This window comes from Ursus americanus, chromosome 15 (genome assembly GCF_024610735.1).
Source record: "Ursus americanus isolate L20-20 chromosome 15, mUrsAme1.1.p, whole genome shotgun sequence".
In the NCBI taxonomy this organism is placed as follows: Eukaryota; Metazoa; Chordata; class Mammalia; order Carnivora; family Ursidae; genus Ursus; species Ursus americanus.
Window position 1 is genome coordinate 59,053,446 of NC_142141.1, and position 16,741 is coordinate 59,070,186.

Consider the following 16,741-nt stretch of genomic DNA (forward strand, 5'->3'; position numbering starts at 1 on the left):
CCGGCTCCCAGTAGGTGCGCGGTCAGGAACTGCCCCGCGAACAGGTGGTCTGCCCGTGAGCGAACCGACGCGGCGTGGAGAAGGGTCAGCAGGTTGGGAGGTGCTGATCCCGGGGGCATCTCCCACCCGGAACCCCGACGCAGCCGCTTCTGCAGCTGGGGCTCTGAGGACGCATCCCCAAGGAAACACCAGGGAATGCGCCCGAGGTGCCGGGAGGAGGAGGGGAAGAGGGCTGAGCGGTGCAGGGGCAGCGGGAAGTGGGAGTGGGTCCACTCCCCGCCCCGCCGCGGGGCCCAGGCTGGCGTCGCGCGGCGCCGTTTCTAGGCGACGCCGAACGCGGGCGCCGGGTGGCCTGCGGCGGGCAGACTGGGCCCGACCTCGGCGGGCGCGGGGCCGCTGGACCGGGGTGACATGGAGGACGACGAAGAGGAGGAGATCACCGCCGCCACGCTGCGGGGCAAGCCCCGGCCGCCGCCCCTCTCGGCGCTGTCCGCCTTCAGCTACATCCCGCCGCGGCGCCTGGACCCCAAGGAGCACAGTTACTACTACCGCCAGGGCCGGGTGAGCCGCCCGGGGGAGGGGCTGCGAGGCTGGGCGCGGGGGCGGGAGGGGCAGCCGAGCTGGGCGGGGGCCGGAGGACCGGGGTGGGGGCCGGAGGACGGGGGGTGTGGGGGTGTGGGGGGAAATAAGGGCGGGGCGTCACTGCCAGGGAGGGGTGGGGGGAGGTAGAGGGGATGGGGCCGGGGCTTCAGAGCCGGGGAGGGGGCTAGAGGAGAGACAGGATGGGGGCGGGGCTTTGCTGCCGGGGAGGGGCTGGAGGGGAGGGGGGAGGCGGTGGAGCTGCAGAGCCCGGAGGGCACTGGAGGAGAGGCGGGATGGGGGATGAGGCCGTCCTGTGGCTTAGTGGGGCTGGGTGCCTCACTGCCGGGGACCAAGGCTGGGGAGAAGGCCAGGGGAGGGTGGATGGGGCGGGGTTGCAGGCCGGGGCTACATTTTGGGGCAGTCCGAGGGTCTGGGCTGCAGCTCTGGCGTGGGACTCGGGGCAGGACTGTGAGGGGGGTGGAGGGTGAAGGGTGGGGGCCGGTGCAGGTCTGCACAGCCTGTGAGGGCGCAGGGGCGGGGCGGGGAGACAGGTTAATCAGGGGGAAGGAAGGTGGGAGAGAGGCCTTCCTCCGGGGGCACCTAGACCCCAAAGAGTACAGCTACCACGACCTCAAGAGTAAGGTGGACCTTCCCCTCACCTAGAGCATGGGCAGGGGCTGAGCCCTGTGTGTGTGTGTGTGTGTGTGTGTGTGTGTGCGCGCGCGCGCGTGTGCGTGTGTTGGGGTGGGGGGTATGCTCAGCTGGAATGAGGCGCTGGGGTTAGGGCATACAGGGTAGGGTGGGGTGAGAGATGCTCAGCCCTGTGTCCTGAGCTATTTGGGGGGGGGGGGTAGGGTCAAGTGTTCTTAAGGGAAGGGCTTGGGAGCCCCTGGGCTTCCAGAACAACTACCAGGAGCAACAAGGTGACCGCTCTGCCCTGGATCTGAAGGAGGGTCTCGGGAGCGCCAAGGCTGCCCAGCAGTTGGAGGCAGGACTCCCTCTGGGGTCCACCTGACAGCCCTCACTGCAGTGACTGTGCCCAGAAAGTCCCCGGTACAGAAACCCGTGGAGAGCCCTCCTGCAAACCGAAGGTGACCAGGGGGCAGATCTGGACAGCCGCCTGCAGGGAGAGCAGGGCAGGGAGCCCTCATTAGATGCTGGCCTGGCTCCAGCAGGCACACGGGCCTCGTGGGGAAAAGCTGCTGGTCTGTGAAGGCCGTTTTGCGAGAAGCAAAGGAAGAGAAGCAAATTCAGAACTTGTCAGGAGTCCTCTACTCCTTTCGTCCAGCCATCTTCCCTAAATGTCTCCAGTGCGTCTCGGGGTTCGGGGTGCAGGGGCATCATTATTCAAAGGATGCTCAGCCTGCAGAGACAGTGAGTGGCTCAGGGAGGGTAGAGGTAAGCCACGTGCGTGGGAGGAAGGAGGTCTTTCCCTCATTGATGTGTGAGGTACTCCCACAGAATGCATCCTTCCTTTCCTTTCCTCCTCCCCACCCACAAGCCCTAGAGCCCAGATGAATCCCCATTCAGATCAGGTCAGCACACATTGGGGGACTTGCCACCAGTGAAATGTAAGAGAACGTCGTGGAGCTTAGCCTTACAAGCAGAAGCAGCGCTTCCTAGTTGAAATGATCGTTACGGGTTGAATTGTATCCCCCTAAAATTCTCATGTTAGGGCCCTCATCCCAAGCACCTCAGAATGTGACTTTATTTGGAGACAGGGTCTTTATGGAGCAAAGCCAACTAAAGTGAGGTCATGGGGGGGGCATCCAGTATGACCGGTGTCCTTATGAAAAGGGGAAATTTGGACCCAGAGACAGACACGCATGGACTGAAGAGGGTGAGAATAGACAGGGAAAAGATGGCCTTCTACAAGCCAAGGAGAGAGGCTGGGAACAGCTTCTTCGCTCACGGCCCTCGGGAGGAAAGAACCTGTGGACACCTTGATCTCAGAGTTCCGGCCATCAGAACTGTGAGACAGTACATTTCTCTTGTTTAACCCCCGCCCCCAGTCCGGGTGCTTCGTTTCAGCAGCCCGAGCAAGCTAACACATGAACCTCGGCCAGGAGGGTCTCATATCTGTTAGCACCCCTCTGTTTGGCTTTGAGCAATACGGAAGGACAGAAGGAAGAAAGGGGGTGTCCGCAGCACCCGTCTTTGCAGCCCCTGTGGCTCTGCTCCTACGCGTGAAAATCCAGCAGGTGTTAGCACTGGGGAGATTTAGAGCAATGGTGCCCCACCTCGTTGCCACGATGGACCTCATATTTTTTTCCTCCCATGAGCAATATGTTTTGAAAGAGCTTTTATCTGTAAATAATTTCATTTATTAAGTGAATTTTACAATTTAAGCATGCAAAGCCTGTATCCTTGCCAGTTGATGATTCATGCAGAGCATTCCTGCCCAGCACGAGAGAACCAGCCAAAAGGCCGGGAATCTCGATGTTTTAAGTTGGTCTATGCTGTTTTATTGAGAGAACATAAATTTTGTCTGGCTTCCTGACAAAATGAAAAAATTCCCATATACATCATTTTATGTGTACCTTTGAGGAGTCCTGTTAAGTACCACTTTGAGACTATTGAGAAATAAGAGACTAAAACAGATGGGGGTCAAGATACATATTTATCAGAGAGAAAAGCCAGGTTTCAGGTTCTTGCTAAGGGCTCTGGGCTAAAATGGGTTGCGGACACTGAAGCTCTGAATCAGATTTACCCACCCGGCCGCTGTGGCTGTGGGCCCCAGAAAAAGCAGAGCTGACCCCCCACCCCCTGTGGGCCAGGTACTGCCAACAGGAAAAGAGCAGAGTTGGACATGGCAGGTCCAGTTTATTCTTCCCAAATTTACCAATCTGATACATGGCTCTTCCTTTCTGGGGCCAAGACGCAGAGAGATGCCTGAGGTTTGAGGTGCCCACGGCTCTGTACTTGGAAGGAAATCGGGAGTAGGCAAGAAGTATGCCCCTCTAATTCAGAGGTGTGCACACAAAGGCCCTTGGGCCAAATCTGGCCCACTGCTTGTTTTAATAAAGCTTTATTAGAACACGGTCCCATGCTCATTCATTTAGTATTATCTATGGCTACCCCTGGAGTTGAGTAGTTGCGACAGGAAACCATGTGACCTGAAAGCCTAAAACAGTGACTGTCTCTTTACACAAAATGTTTGCTAAGCCCTGCTCTGATATATTACTGTCCCTGGAAGGTAGGAATGGGCCTTAGAAGGAATGAATAAAAAACATTTTATGAAAAAAAATTCGGTACAGTTTTGATAACTGGGGTCACAGGGAAATTCAAATCCTGAAGTCCTTAGTGTCACACAAAAGACAGTGATGTAGCAGAAATATTAACACCTAAATAAAAGAGCCTTAAAAGCAGCAAGAAAACAAAAGGCATTTCAAAGCACATTTGCAGGAGAGCCACCAATGGTAATAACCCCTGGGGATTACATGAACTAGGATCTAATCAGCGGGGGGACTGCAGCAGCTGATTCTCTTCCGTGAGATCATTTGGCCTGAAGAGGATGAACTTGGTATCACAAATTTGCTGGAGGGTTTAGCTGCCCCTCAGTTAACTGTAAATCCAGGCCGTACCCAAAGCTGAGAAGAAACATGGCAGAATTCGCTCTTAAGTCAGTTACCGTGGGACACACTTAGCGATCAGTTAGTAGCACAGGCCAACGAGTCTTGGCCCCATGTTCCCAGCTGTGCAGACTGCCCAAGTCACAAACCCTCCGTCACACTGCCCATCTCTGAAACAGTGCCAGCTTCATGGAGCGATTATGAGAATTACTTTAATTCACGGGTATAAAATGGCACATAGTAAGTCCCATGTAAGTAGGGCTATGATTATTACTATTTGCTTTTGTTAGTGATCATTTGAGTTTCCTTTCACGGAAGGCTAGTTTCCAGCCAGGGTCTTAGATCCCTTGTTTGCTGTCAGAGACGTACAGGCGAGGCAGGGAACCTGAGTGTCATGCTGGTGGCTTCTGATCTAAGGGGTCTCCTGTGGGAGAGCCCAAAGTTAAGGCTCTCAATGCAGCACACTTATTTAAAGCCCCAGTAATGCCTTGGATCCTGAGACAAACTTGTCATCTCAAGCTGCTAGCTAAAATGTGGTCGCGTCCCGTCCTGCCCCCGACGGGGCTCTAGCAGCGTGGGCTTTTCCTATAAAACATTGTGCCAGTGGCCGAAAGGACAGATTCAGTTCAATGATGTTCTTAAATTACTTCTTTCCCCTCTGCCTTGTGCAACATTTCTGCCACTGAAATGGAAAAGCTAAGTCAGAGGACAATGCTCTTTTATGAAGGATTTTATTAAATTTCTCAAAGTCTAAGAGCTACATTAAAAAAAGAATTCTTAGATGGTTTTAGAATATGCTTTCCGTCACAATCCGCCGGATTGTGGATTGCTCTGTCTCGAGTGAAGCTCGGCTCAGAAAGCCTCACCCTAGCTTTAGTGAGAGGAGCCCACTTTCCTTCTCAGTGTGTGGTGGAGGCAGGGCGCCGAGGGGCTGTTTCTTGACCCTCCTGACCAGAGAACTGCCCTTTCCCCAAGGCAGCCAGGCACTTTGTAGATAAAGCAAGGCATGTTGACTGTCCGCAGGTGCACAGGGGAGTCTCCGGCGGGCCTGGGCCTACGTCCAGTGTCCAGGAGGTGTTCAGTACGAGCCCCCTTGCCCAGCCCCCTCCTAGATGGAGCCTCTTCGCCCTCAGGCCCCGAGCAAACCTGCACGCACACACAGCCGCTCCTGGGGGCTCTGGAGGAGAGGTGAGCTCCAGTGCTGGTGTGCCTTGCAGACCCTTGCACCCACATGCCGTGCAGTAAAAATGAGTGTGTCTGCTGAACGAAATTATGAACAGCCTCCACTGACGTTTCTGTCCCCCTCCCTGCCCGTTTTTCCTCCTGGGCACGTTTTAGTACCACCCGACTGAACGTTTTACGTAGTTCTCTTGCTGCTTGTTTCTCCCACTGCAGTCTGAGCTCACGAGGACGGGGTTATTGTCATCACTGCTCCGTCCTGAGCAATCTCAACAGGCCTGTCTCACCGTGGGCGCTTTGTAAGTACCGGCTGCAGTGAATGAAGGAGGCAGCAGGAACGGATGCAAAGTTGATTTAAACGAGGAGAAGTCACTGACCTACCTCTTAGACTAAACAGAGGTTCCGTGTGACGTTCTCTGCTGCCTGGGTTTTCCTTGGCCTTGCTCAGCTCTTCGGGGACCAACATGGGAGTGGACGGTGTTGCTTCTCCTGAAGACGTCTAGCTGCATCTTTCCCATCCAGTGACCTGCCGCGGAAAACTGCAGGACCGTGGGTGGGGGGTGGGGCCGAACGTCTTCCTCCAGAGCAGGTAGGGCTCAGCAAGGGGCAGGTCACCCCAGGGAGGGAGGAAGGGGTGAGGGGAGAGGCCGTGCATCTCCTTCTAGCAGAAGTCTTTCATATGGACCGAAGCAGCTGGAGCGAGCACGCGGCGCGTTGCCCACTGCACGCATGTGAACGTGGTGGTGTGTGTCTAACGTGCACAAGAACGTGTTTACGCGCAGGTCACACAACCATGCATACGTATTTGCAGCCTGCGCTTTTCACGGAACACCATATCTTAGGCATTTGTTTCAAAGTCATCCCCTTGTAAGGGGCACAGTGACACAGGAAAAGGAATGGCATTATCCCCAATACATTTGGCTCACCCTTTCTTCTGTGATGTGAATAGCTGGGGGGCGGTGGCCGTGGGGGTGGCTGGTGTCAGTGGAAGCAGGAACAAGGGCTCTGAGTCTCCTCTTGGCGACAAGGTGCGCAGACCCCCGACTCAGAGACACCTCCAGTAGGAAACACCCACGAGATCAAACGCAGGCGTTTGTTCACCTAGACTCAGGGGTAAAGGCGCAGGTTTCAGGGCTCTGGTTTTGGGCAGCACTGCCAGCAACAGATCCGTAGCGAAAGAAACTCCTTAACAAGGCTGCTTATGAGAGATTCTTATTAAACTGATAAAACTTTCAGATTATTGGAAAAGATACAACCATTTCTGAAACTTGTGATCTTAATGCATCAGGAGAGGAGACAGAATCTTTGCCACAGAGGAACCAAAGAGAAGAGCTGAGTATTGTCCTTTTAAGAGCTAACAATATGTCCTTGACCAGCTACAGTCCTTCTGAGAATGGAATTTTGAATGATGTTAGAATTAATGAAAATGTCCTCATTAAGCTTCACATACTGCTGGACCCCCACCCCCCACCCCAGGGAGAAGCACTAGACTTACCAGAAGTAAAAATGAGGCCCCTATGAATCAAAGGCAACCCTTTTGGGTCACCTTGAGACTTTTCACTTTTGAAAGTAGGTCACACACTGGACAGGCAGTGCCTGAAAGCCTCCAGGTGAGAGGTAACGGGACTGTGCCCACGAAGAGATTACCGTTTCGGTCCAGGTGGCTGGGATGTGTGTGGAAACAAACAGACCCTGAACCCTGAGAGTCTTAACCAGTGGTGTGTCAGAGTCTGCTCGTACATTTTAACATGTCGTCTGAACTCTGTGTTCAGTTGGAAGCCTGATAATCAGCCGCCGTGAGAGTATTTCTACTGCGGAAATTAGCAAATGCTACAAATCAGGTCTTTTTTGTCCAGAGAGCAGCCTGTTAACATAATCACACCACTGGCCTTGTGCATACAAACGTAACATGATGGCAGCATGTTTCTTTCTTCATGTGTGTTTTTCCTGCCCACCTTTCTTAATACAGTAACTTGGGAAACCAGGCTTCTCCTTTTTAGTCATTCCAGACGTGCTGATCTTTGGGAACTTGCATTCCTCTATTGGGTCCTCTGAACTTGCTGGCCAAAGAGCAAGGGTAGAGAGCATGGAGGTCACATGAGGGCTCTTATGGACCATCACCTAGAAGGTGATGCCCACTGGCTTCTGCCACAGTTCTTTGCCAGAGCCCATCGCCGGCCCCAGCCTAACTGTGAGGACACCTGGCGATTGCAGTCTTCTGTTTATTCCAGAAGAGAATAAACACTGAGCACATAATACTACCCCTGCCCCAGTACCATGGGAAAAATGCATCAATTTCCTTTTTCTTATTACCTGGTTTGAACGGACAGTGGACAGCACATTTGTATTTAAACGATCTGAGAGAGAGGAGAGAAGAAAGGACTGGGGTCTCGATTTGCTGGAGATCTTACCCCTGCTACTGGTGTGAGAGTGCGTGTAACCTCTTTGGGGGGCACTGGGCACAGAAGTGCACGACCCACAGATGCGCCCTTGTAGGCTGGGGGAAGCCAGGCCTTCCTCGGGCACCTGCTTGCTTCACGCATGAGAAACAGGGTCAGGCTGCCATCACCAACAGCCTCCAAAGTCTCAGGGCCCCAAATAAATCTTCTTTCTCATGTTAAATGTCCAACGGGGATCCCAGCGATGGCTCTGCCCAAGCAGTCACTCAGCGACCGCCATTAAAGTTGCTAACACCTCACGGGAAGCTTCAGGGGTCCCCACAGGCTTCTGCCTGGAGTCCCAGGTCACCCCCACTCCTAGCTCAGTGCTGAGAACTGGTCACGTGGCTTCATTCGCCCAAAGGAGCAAAGGAGATTAACCCTCTGTGGAGTCAGGAGTAGAGGCAGATTGAATATTGGTGATGTCGACCAACCCGGTTGTCTGGGTTGAACGGTCTCCTGACTCAGTTTACCTGGAGCGAACTGCTTTAGCTCCATGCTTACTTTCCATTGTTCAAAAGATCACTATTGCTCGCTACCAAGTACAAGTGTGTGCGTTAGACCTGCCGTAACAAAGTACGACAGACCAGGGGCTTAAGCAACAGAAAGTTATTGTCTCCTCAAGGTGTGGACAAGGTTGGTTCCTTTGGAGGCCCTGAGGGAGAGTCTGCTCCAGGCCTCTCCCCTTTGGCTGTAGATGGCCCTCTTCTCTCTGTGTCTCCTCACATCTCTCTCTGTGTGTCTGTGTCGGTTTCTGAACTTTTTAAGGAAGGACACCAGTGCTATGGGATGAGGGGCCCACCCTACCCCGGTATGACCTCACCTTAACCAATTACATCCTCAGCGTCCTTATTTCTAAATCTCCTTCTGAGATCCTGTGGGTTAGGACTTCAACGTATGCATTTTTTGGAGGATGCAAATCCACCGGTAACACCCAGGGAGGGACTTCCCTGGGGCTCTGGCCACAGCGGTGGGGGCAGCCCCTGCCAGGCCGACAGCAGCCGCGCGGACTTCATGCCCAAGCCCAGGCAGATGCCCATTCTTCATCTCTGGTGCCACTGTACACTGGGCATACCTCTGTTAACCCATGGGTATCACCTTGAATTGTTTAATTAATGAGTTTATTTCCGTTCTCAGCATGTGGTCTCCTCTAAGACGGGGACTCCTTATTTCTGTCCCTATTCCGGCCCTAGCTGGGTGCCTTGTCTGATGGTTAGAGCAATGGGCTTTGGTGGTTGAAAAGTGAAGGTCTCCACTCTACTGTCAGCATTGGCCCAGGGCCACCGAGGCATTATTCTCAGTGTTAGGAGTAGAGGTCACCATGCGGGAACTGAAAGCAAGTAATCAGACCCCACGCCCAGAATGAGACCACGCGACATTTTAACAATACTCGAAAAGCAAAGGGACAAAGGGAGATCACAAGAGAGAAAATAAATGGGCTCGTTTTGCTTTGTTTTTTAAAACCAACGATATGTGTGTGAGAGGAAATCTCTTGAGAGATTTTAATAGCAAAATACCAGTAAACCCAGAAGCTCTATTTTATGAAAGCAGCATCTAAATCCAGGTTGGTTTTTATTAGTGCGATTTTGCTTCAAACCAGGAAGGAATGAAAGACAAAAAGAAAGAAGAAAGATTAATAATGAACATTCAGGAAGACAGATTTTCGGTCTGATTAGGTGTTGGAAAGGGACAGTCACCTTGCTAAGAGAGGCGGCCTGCCTGATGAGGGGATCCCCCCTTATTTTTCAGTGATAGAAAAATTTGTTTTTACTCTGGAAAGTGGTAAATATGCAAAGTCCCGGCAAAGCAGGGAGACTCTGTTCTCGCCCTGGTGCAGTGAGATCCCGCATAAAGCCTGCGTTAGCATGTGGCCAGCTAGGTCAGCTCTCCGTAACTGACCCCGCTTCTCATAGCGCTGCTGCTGCTTTTTCAAAGATATTTATTTATTTATTTATTTATTTATTTATTTAGAGTGAGCATGAGTTGGGGGAGGGGCAGAGGGAGAGGGAGAGAAATCTCCCCTGAGCCCGGAGCCCAAATCGGGGCTGGATCCCACGACCCTGAGATCATGACCTGAGCCAAAATCAAGAGTCAGACGCTTGACCGACGGAGCCACTGAGGCGCCCCACAGTGCTGCTTCTAAGGAGTGTTTTAGGAGTGTTTAGGAGACCTAGTGAGAGTGAGGGGAGACGGGCAGTGTTCTGTAAAGCCGCACATCACAGTGGGCTTCTCCCGCGGAGGGAAGAAGTGAAGGAACCTTGCCTCCCTCGTTCAGATCCCAGTGGTGGTTTTCTCATTCTGTTCCGGAGTCTGTCTCCAGCACAAGTCCAGGACCCCAGGGGGCTGACTCAGCTCAGGAGGGTCAGGCCGGAGTGGGAACACCTGCACAGGAGGACAGCACAAGCCCAGCAGCTGCCACTGCCGTGGGTGACCCCCCCCCACCCCCGCCCCGGCAGGGCTGTCTCTCAGACCCGGGCGCAGCCAGTCACCCACACGGAGCCCTGCGGGAACTGAGGCTGGCCAAGGGTAGCCTCTTCTGTGGCCCAGCATTCTCAGGGTGCAGCTTCCCCCCAGGTGCTCAGTCCTGGGGGGGCAGGTCTTTCTGTTGCAGACTGTAGCCGTTCTCCCCGAGAAACACACCCACTTCACAGGGTCGGCCAGGCCAGGAGGGATTCTGGTGACAATGGGACATCGAGATTATGACCATGAGGGTCTGGTGTGGGGGCTATGGGGTATTTCATTGCTGTCTGGGTCGGCCTGCTGGCCTCAGTCGGGCTGGGCCAGTAGCTCTGCTCTGAACCCCAAAAGGAAGCGTTTGTAACTCGGTGCCTCGCTTTGCAGAGGGTGCGTTCCCTCCTTCGGGGCTTTTATGTCCCACCATCTCGGCAGAGTGAGTGGTGAACTTGAGCCTCTCTTGGGTCACTGCAGGGCCCTCTGGCCTGGTGGCTTCCCAAAAAAGGCTTGCTGCAAGGGGTGCTAACCTTTCCAGGCTAGAAGCGAGTACCCAGGCAATGCCCCCAGCTTCTGCGGACATCCTGCCATCCTACACACTGTATGTTCAAGATATTGAGATTTCTCTATCCTTCCTACAGGTTTTAAAAAAAAGTCTTAATTTTATTTGATTATCAAATGTCTGATTTTTATATAACCAAAATGATTGATATTTGTGACATTTTCCCCAATGCTTTTATGTGTAGGAGGTCCCTTATGGATTTTTTCACTTGTTTTTCTAATCCATCCAGAATTGACTTTTGATGCTAATGTGCCGTGAAGACCCAAGTTTATTGTTTTTCGCAAATCGCTAGCCGATTTTTATAGTACCCAAAGTGGGATAAGGTATCACCACCCGACTGGTTTGGGCTTTTTGTTTTTTAACCCTGGGTGTGTGAGCTATACTATAGGAGGCCTTCAGGACATGTTAAGCCCAGGGCCAGCCAACCCAGCGCCTGAACAGAACCAGGAACCCAGTAGGTGACAGAGGACAGTGCCAACAAAAAGCTCTTGCAAGGTGATCACATTAAATGGCCATCGGGGTACAGACTCCAAAGCCACGGCTCCTGCCTAAGTCACCGGGAGTGACTCTGAACTTAGGCAAAGCAGGTGAGTAAGTGCCGCAGGCGTGTTGCCCTTGGGATTCTTAAGAACCTCAAACAACCCTAAAAGCTAGCCTTGTTTTCCTTACTAGATGGTTAACTCAACCAGGACGGTGGCCGTGTGTCTGAGCTATCTTCACGACTTCCCCAGCAGGAGTGGCATGTCTGGCACAGGACAGATGACCTGGGAGGGATTATCAAGGTGGGGTTGAAGCCACGTCACCCTCTGGCATTTCCACTGCTCAGCCGCGCTGAGCCCCGCAGTCGGCGAGAATGGGCGGTCCACGTTCTCCAGCAGGCTAAGCCCGGGTCCACGTTCTCCAGCAGGCTAAGCCCGGGTCCACGTTCTCCAGCAGGCTAAGCCCGGGTCCACGTTCTCCAGCAGGCTAAGCCCGGGTCACGTTCTCCAGCAGGCTAAGCCCGGGCCACGTTCTCCAGCAGGCTAAGCCCGGGCCACGTTCTCCAGCAGGCTAAGCCCGGGTCCACGTTCTCCAGCAGGCTAAGCCCGGGTCCACGTTCTCCAGCAGGCTAAGCCCGGGTCCACGTTCTCCAGCAGGCTAAGCCCAGGCCACGCATCCTGTTCACTGTTCACCTCCTACCTCCACGGACTGCAGTTGGAGGAAATGTTCTAGCATTACTAGCGGAGAAGACAAGCAGGCGAGCAGGCACAGGCTAGATACCCTGTGCCCCCAAATGCCAGCGAGACGGCGTGTCTCGGTTTGCTGCTGGAGGATTCAGGGCGGCTGGCCCTTGGCTGGAGGAACACAAAGGCCTGACTTACACATGAAGTTTGAAGATGAGCTAACACATGGGTTTCTTTTCCTTTTATTAGGTACCGGATAAGGCAGATTAATTTTTGTATCAAGAGAATTTGGAATGAAAAATATGGAGATATTTCAGATGAAAGCTGTTAATGGGATAATTTTCTAATACATCAAAGCTTTTTTATATCTGTCTGATGTTTGTGTGTGTGTTATAAATGTATATATATATATATTTTATAGCAAATATATTTATCCATTCATCATGAATTACATTCGTGAGAGCTATCACGTCTGATTAAAGAAAATATTTCCGTCTCCGCAGAGAGGGATTTGCACTAGGTGCCCACCTGCTGGCTAGCAACTTACAGATACTTCTGTTTGGTTATATTGTCCCAGTGTTCAGTTATGGTTAAAGAGCTGATTGCAGAAAATTCAAGAAATATGAGAAAGGTGGAAATGAAGGAGAAAAACACATATTAAGTGGATGATTGTTATTTTAAGGTACACACTAGTGGTGGAGTCGTAGAAGCGGGAGGGTCAAGTGCCTTGGTCAAGTAGGGATCTGTAGGAGGTGAAGAAAAAGAGCCATGGAGATGTTCCCGCCTCGCTGGGGCTCTCGGGGACCTGCTCTGGTCATCGAGGGTCTGCTCTGGGGTGATGTTCCCAAGCGCATACTTAGTGCAGACAGCAAACTGCACATCTCCACTGTCCATCAGGGAGAAGCCTGGCTTCCAAGGTCCACGAGGATTTCCGTAGTTCGGCCGTCTGGTGAACCCATGCCTGTCTTTCTCTTTTTATTCCCAGACAGGAATCATTTCCCTGTACGACTGTGTTTTTCACAAGAGCCCAGGCTACAATCAGAAATTGCACCGAGATGACAGAGAACATGCAAAAAGCCTGGGACTTCACGTGAACGAGGAGGTAATGTGAAGACAGGCTGTTGACAAAGTGCGAACACATGAACTGTGTGCGCAGCTCCGACTCCCGCGGGCGGCCCTCCTCTCCCGCGCCGCCCCCAGGGCTGAGACTCAGCTGCTACCAGCTCCCTCTCTCCTGTCCTGCTCTGTGGATTTGTTTGTATGACTCTGTTGGCTAGTTTAGTTAACAACTTAATGAAGGCAAAACTAAGTTCTTTTCAACAGATAAAGGTTTTTGCTTAGCTTCGGAGTCCTGGCTGTCACGGTTCTCCCACGGACCCCGGCGGCAGCGGTAGGACCACATCTGCAAGAATAACCTCTCTAGCTTAGGTCCCAGCCTCAAACCTGCACGTACAGGGCAGCTCCTCCCCTAGGTCTGCACGACTTTCCCGAAGGGAGAGCTCTGCCTGAGGTTGGCCGCACAGCGGTGTGAGCAGCAGGAGCGCAGCTCCCAGTCCCCAGGGAGAGGAAGTCGGCGTCCCAGCAGGTGTCACGTGCGAGAAGGCTGTGTGTCTCCTTAGCAGGGAGACCCTCCTGGTGCCTTTCCATGCTCGGGGCACTGCACGGAATCCGGTCTGAGGACAGTATGTTTGTTAAGAGGCAGGTGCTGAGTAAATATCATCTTTTCTACAATGCACAGGGGTCGGAATGTAAGAGCTTCTGCTGGGATTTCTTTCTCGGTCAGCGGATTTGTCCCCCGTGGCTGCTATTGTTAAGAATGCCGCCATGTCACTTCCAGGGAAACTTTATTTCGATGGGACATTAAGTGGTGAACTATGAGGTATTACTACTTAAGTCACAGACATTAGGTGTTCTCCTATTGTTTGTTTATGTGGATTCATTCCAAGTTGGCAGTGACTTGGCTAGTGCTATCCTGTCATAAGAACACGCCTGCACACCTGTATCCAGCCCCAGATTCTGAGTGCCTCCCATGTGCACTGAGCAGAGAAGGGGTGAGAAAGAAGTCCCTGTCTATTAGAGCCGACATTCCTACAAGGAACTAGAAAACTAAACGTCCTAGATATAGGGAGTTGAATTCCAGGTAGTGGTAAGTGGTACACAGAGAAATAAGGCTTTTTAAGAGGACGGGGAAACTGAAAGGAGATTGGGGAGCTGGGGAGGGAAGGGGATTGGGGAGATGAGGGGGGCTGAGAAGGTGGGGGTCTGGGGAGATGAGCGGGGCATCCAGACCAGGGGGTCTGGGGAGATGGTGCCAGGCAAATAGGGGGCAGGGAGATGACAAGGTGGGGGGTGGAAAGATGTGTTTTTGGGAAAGCAAGAAGGTGGGAGGGGAGAGAGGCAGGCAGGAGGAGGACAGGGGGAGGGAAGGGAGGGAGAAAGAACACAACCCCTCTGCAGCGAGAGGGCGCCTGGCGCCCGGTGCAGTCTTTGCCTTTCCTCTGAATGATGTGAAGGACTTGGGGACAATGAGGGGCTCTGAGCCTAAGGGACAGGTCTGACATAGTTTAGGAGGCCCCCCCGGCACTAAGAAGCCCGAGGGAGCAAGTTGCAGGTGCGCAAGTCTGCGGGTGAGCCAGGCAGAAACAGCTTCCAGAACACAAGGTAGGTCTTGTGACCACGGAGGTGTGAACTGACCATGTGTTCTGGTGACCCCGGACAGGAGCGCCAGCGGCCCGTGGGGGTGCTGATGTCCTCGGTCTATGGGAGGCGCATACACCAGCCCGTGGAGCCCCTGAACCGGGACCACGGCCGTGCCAACCACGTGAAGGCTGACTTCTACAGGAAGAACGACATCCCCAGCATCAAGACGCCTGGCTTTGGGCACATTTCTCCAGCCTGAGGGCGCTGCTGTGGCCTAGACCGCGAGGTGGCACAGACAGGCAGTGCCGGGCCTTACGTGCCCCTCCCCCACCCTTCACTGGGTCAGGGAGCCGGCCTGAAGCCGCTTTCGCCCGGATGGTGGGGGGACGGGCCTCGAAGCCCATTTCCCTCATGTGGCCGTGGTGAAGACCCTGGCCAAAGGCCTTTAATGTGACGAACGTCTCGCGGGACCGCGTCAGCTGAAATGATGCCAGAGACTGATCCACTGTGAGCACTTGAATAAAAGGAAAGTGTTCCCACTTGACAGCAGTCCGGTGACTCTGTTCACTGTTTCTCTGGTTCGCCAGACCCCAGGGGACACTCCCGGGAGGGGCATGCACACCGTTTCTCACCAGCTGTGGAAAGCACCGCTGACTGAGTTTCCCTTCCTCCAGGAGGAGATATAATGAGATCTCCTTTTGGAATAATTGGGCTCTAGACCCTGCAACGCTCCCCCCGCCCCAGAACGCTGAGCTGTAAGTATCAGAAGTTTGCACAGTTGAGGACAAAACCCTAGTAGGGATGGGCGCCCTCTGTGGCCAGCAATGCCGCCGTCCCTCCTCGCACACGTCATGGGAAGAGATTGGGCTTTGGTGTTCAACGGACTTGGGTTAAATTCTGACTCCTGGCTTTCCCAGCCGCATGGGTACAGAGCCCACCATTTCACGGATTGGAGCCCACCTTTCCTTCTCTTCAAAGTGGGAGTTCCAAACCGTGAGGAGTGTGTGTGGGAATCAGTGGTCTGAACGCAGGCACACGAGGGGCTTAGGACTGTTCGTGTGCGTAGTTTTCACTTCGGAAACACCTGCTTCTAACCCAAGTTGGAAATGTTTATTTTGGAGAGAATTTGAAACTTATTCAAGTATTAAGATATTGGCGGTGATTTAATGAATGGGTGGGTCTCTTGAAAGAAATCATCCCTCACCTATTGCAATTAAATTTCCCACAGCTTAGTGGTTAATGGGCGGGTGATCTAATTAGTTTTATTCCTGATTCCCCCATGGCTGGTTTTATTGTTTTGAATCTCTAAGGACATATGACACTGAATTGTTGACAATTTCCAGGCCTAGGGACCCCTATGTATTTCTTTATTCTTTTGAAATTTTTTTAAATTTTCACTTGTGGTGCCTTTTATTATTTTTCCTCCCAAACACATAGCAGTAGTTTGTTTGGGATGCCTTTGGGTACCTTAAGCTATATTATAATAATATAATAAAAAATATATCAAGTTTGGAAATAAGGAAATTTTTATAAATTACGTTTTCTTCAGTTTTGACTACCAAGCAAGACAAGGCATCTCTAAGAAATGCCTTCATCTGACAGTGACTACAATAAATCTATGTCAAACTAAATTATTTTCAGTTACTTTAAGTCAGATCCTACTCCCTTAACCTTCTACTTTCAAAGAGCAGGCCGTGAATTGGACAAGGTTTTGAAAGGCATCAGGGGGAAATTAAACATATTTCCGTTGGCATCACCACTTCTACAACTGAAAGCCAGTGAATGAATGCCCAGTCACCCTATAAAAGAGAAACGTATTAAAAGAATTTGTTTCAATGTATCCAATCTCCAGGGTTAGTCAATCCTTCTTGGAGGCAGAGTGGTTGCGGTCCTCAGGAAAGCATAATGAACTGGGGAAAAGGAGGAGGGTGGATGATTCGAGACAATGCAGACTTTTCTTAACAAAGGTAGGAAATACTGCAGGTTTAATGGGACCACACTCAAGGCATTTTCCTGAGAGAGGGCTTTCTGCAAAACTTGAAGGTTAAGGAGAGCGTTGAGGAGCTGGCTACCAAGGTCGCTAGGCTGCCGGCCGGTGAGGTGAACTGCCAGCCCTCGCGTCTGCCTGGTTTGCTGCCCCGAATGTCTGTAGCT

General features: G+C 52.4%; 1 protein-coding gene across 1 annotated transcript; it reads left to right on the plus strand.

Moving 5' to 3' along the window:
* Positions 1 to 375: 375 nt before the first annotated feature.
* On the plus strand, positions 376 to 15,133 carry CFAP90 (cilia and flagella associated protein 90). Its single transcript, XM_045795949.2, has 3 exons — positions 376 to 561; positions 12,933 to 13,049; positions 14,667 to 15,133. The coding sequence occupies exons 1-3, from the start codon at positions 412 to 414 to the stop codon at positions 14,844 to 14,846; spliced, it is 447 nt and encodes a 148-aa protein (XP_045651905.1). The 5' UTR covers positions 376 to 411; the 3' UTR covers positions 14,847 to 15,133.
* The last annotated feature ends 1,608 nt before the right edge of the window (positions 15,134 to 16,741 follow it).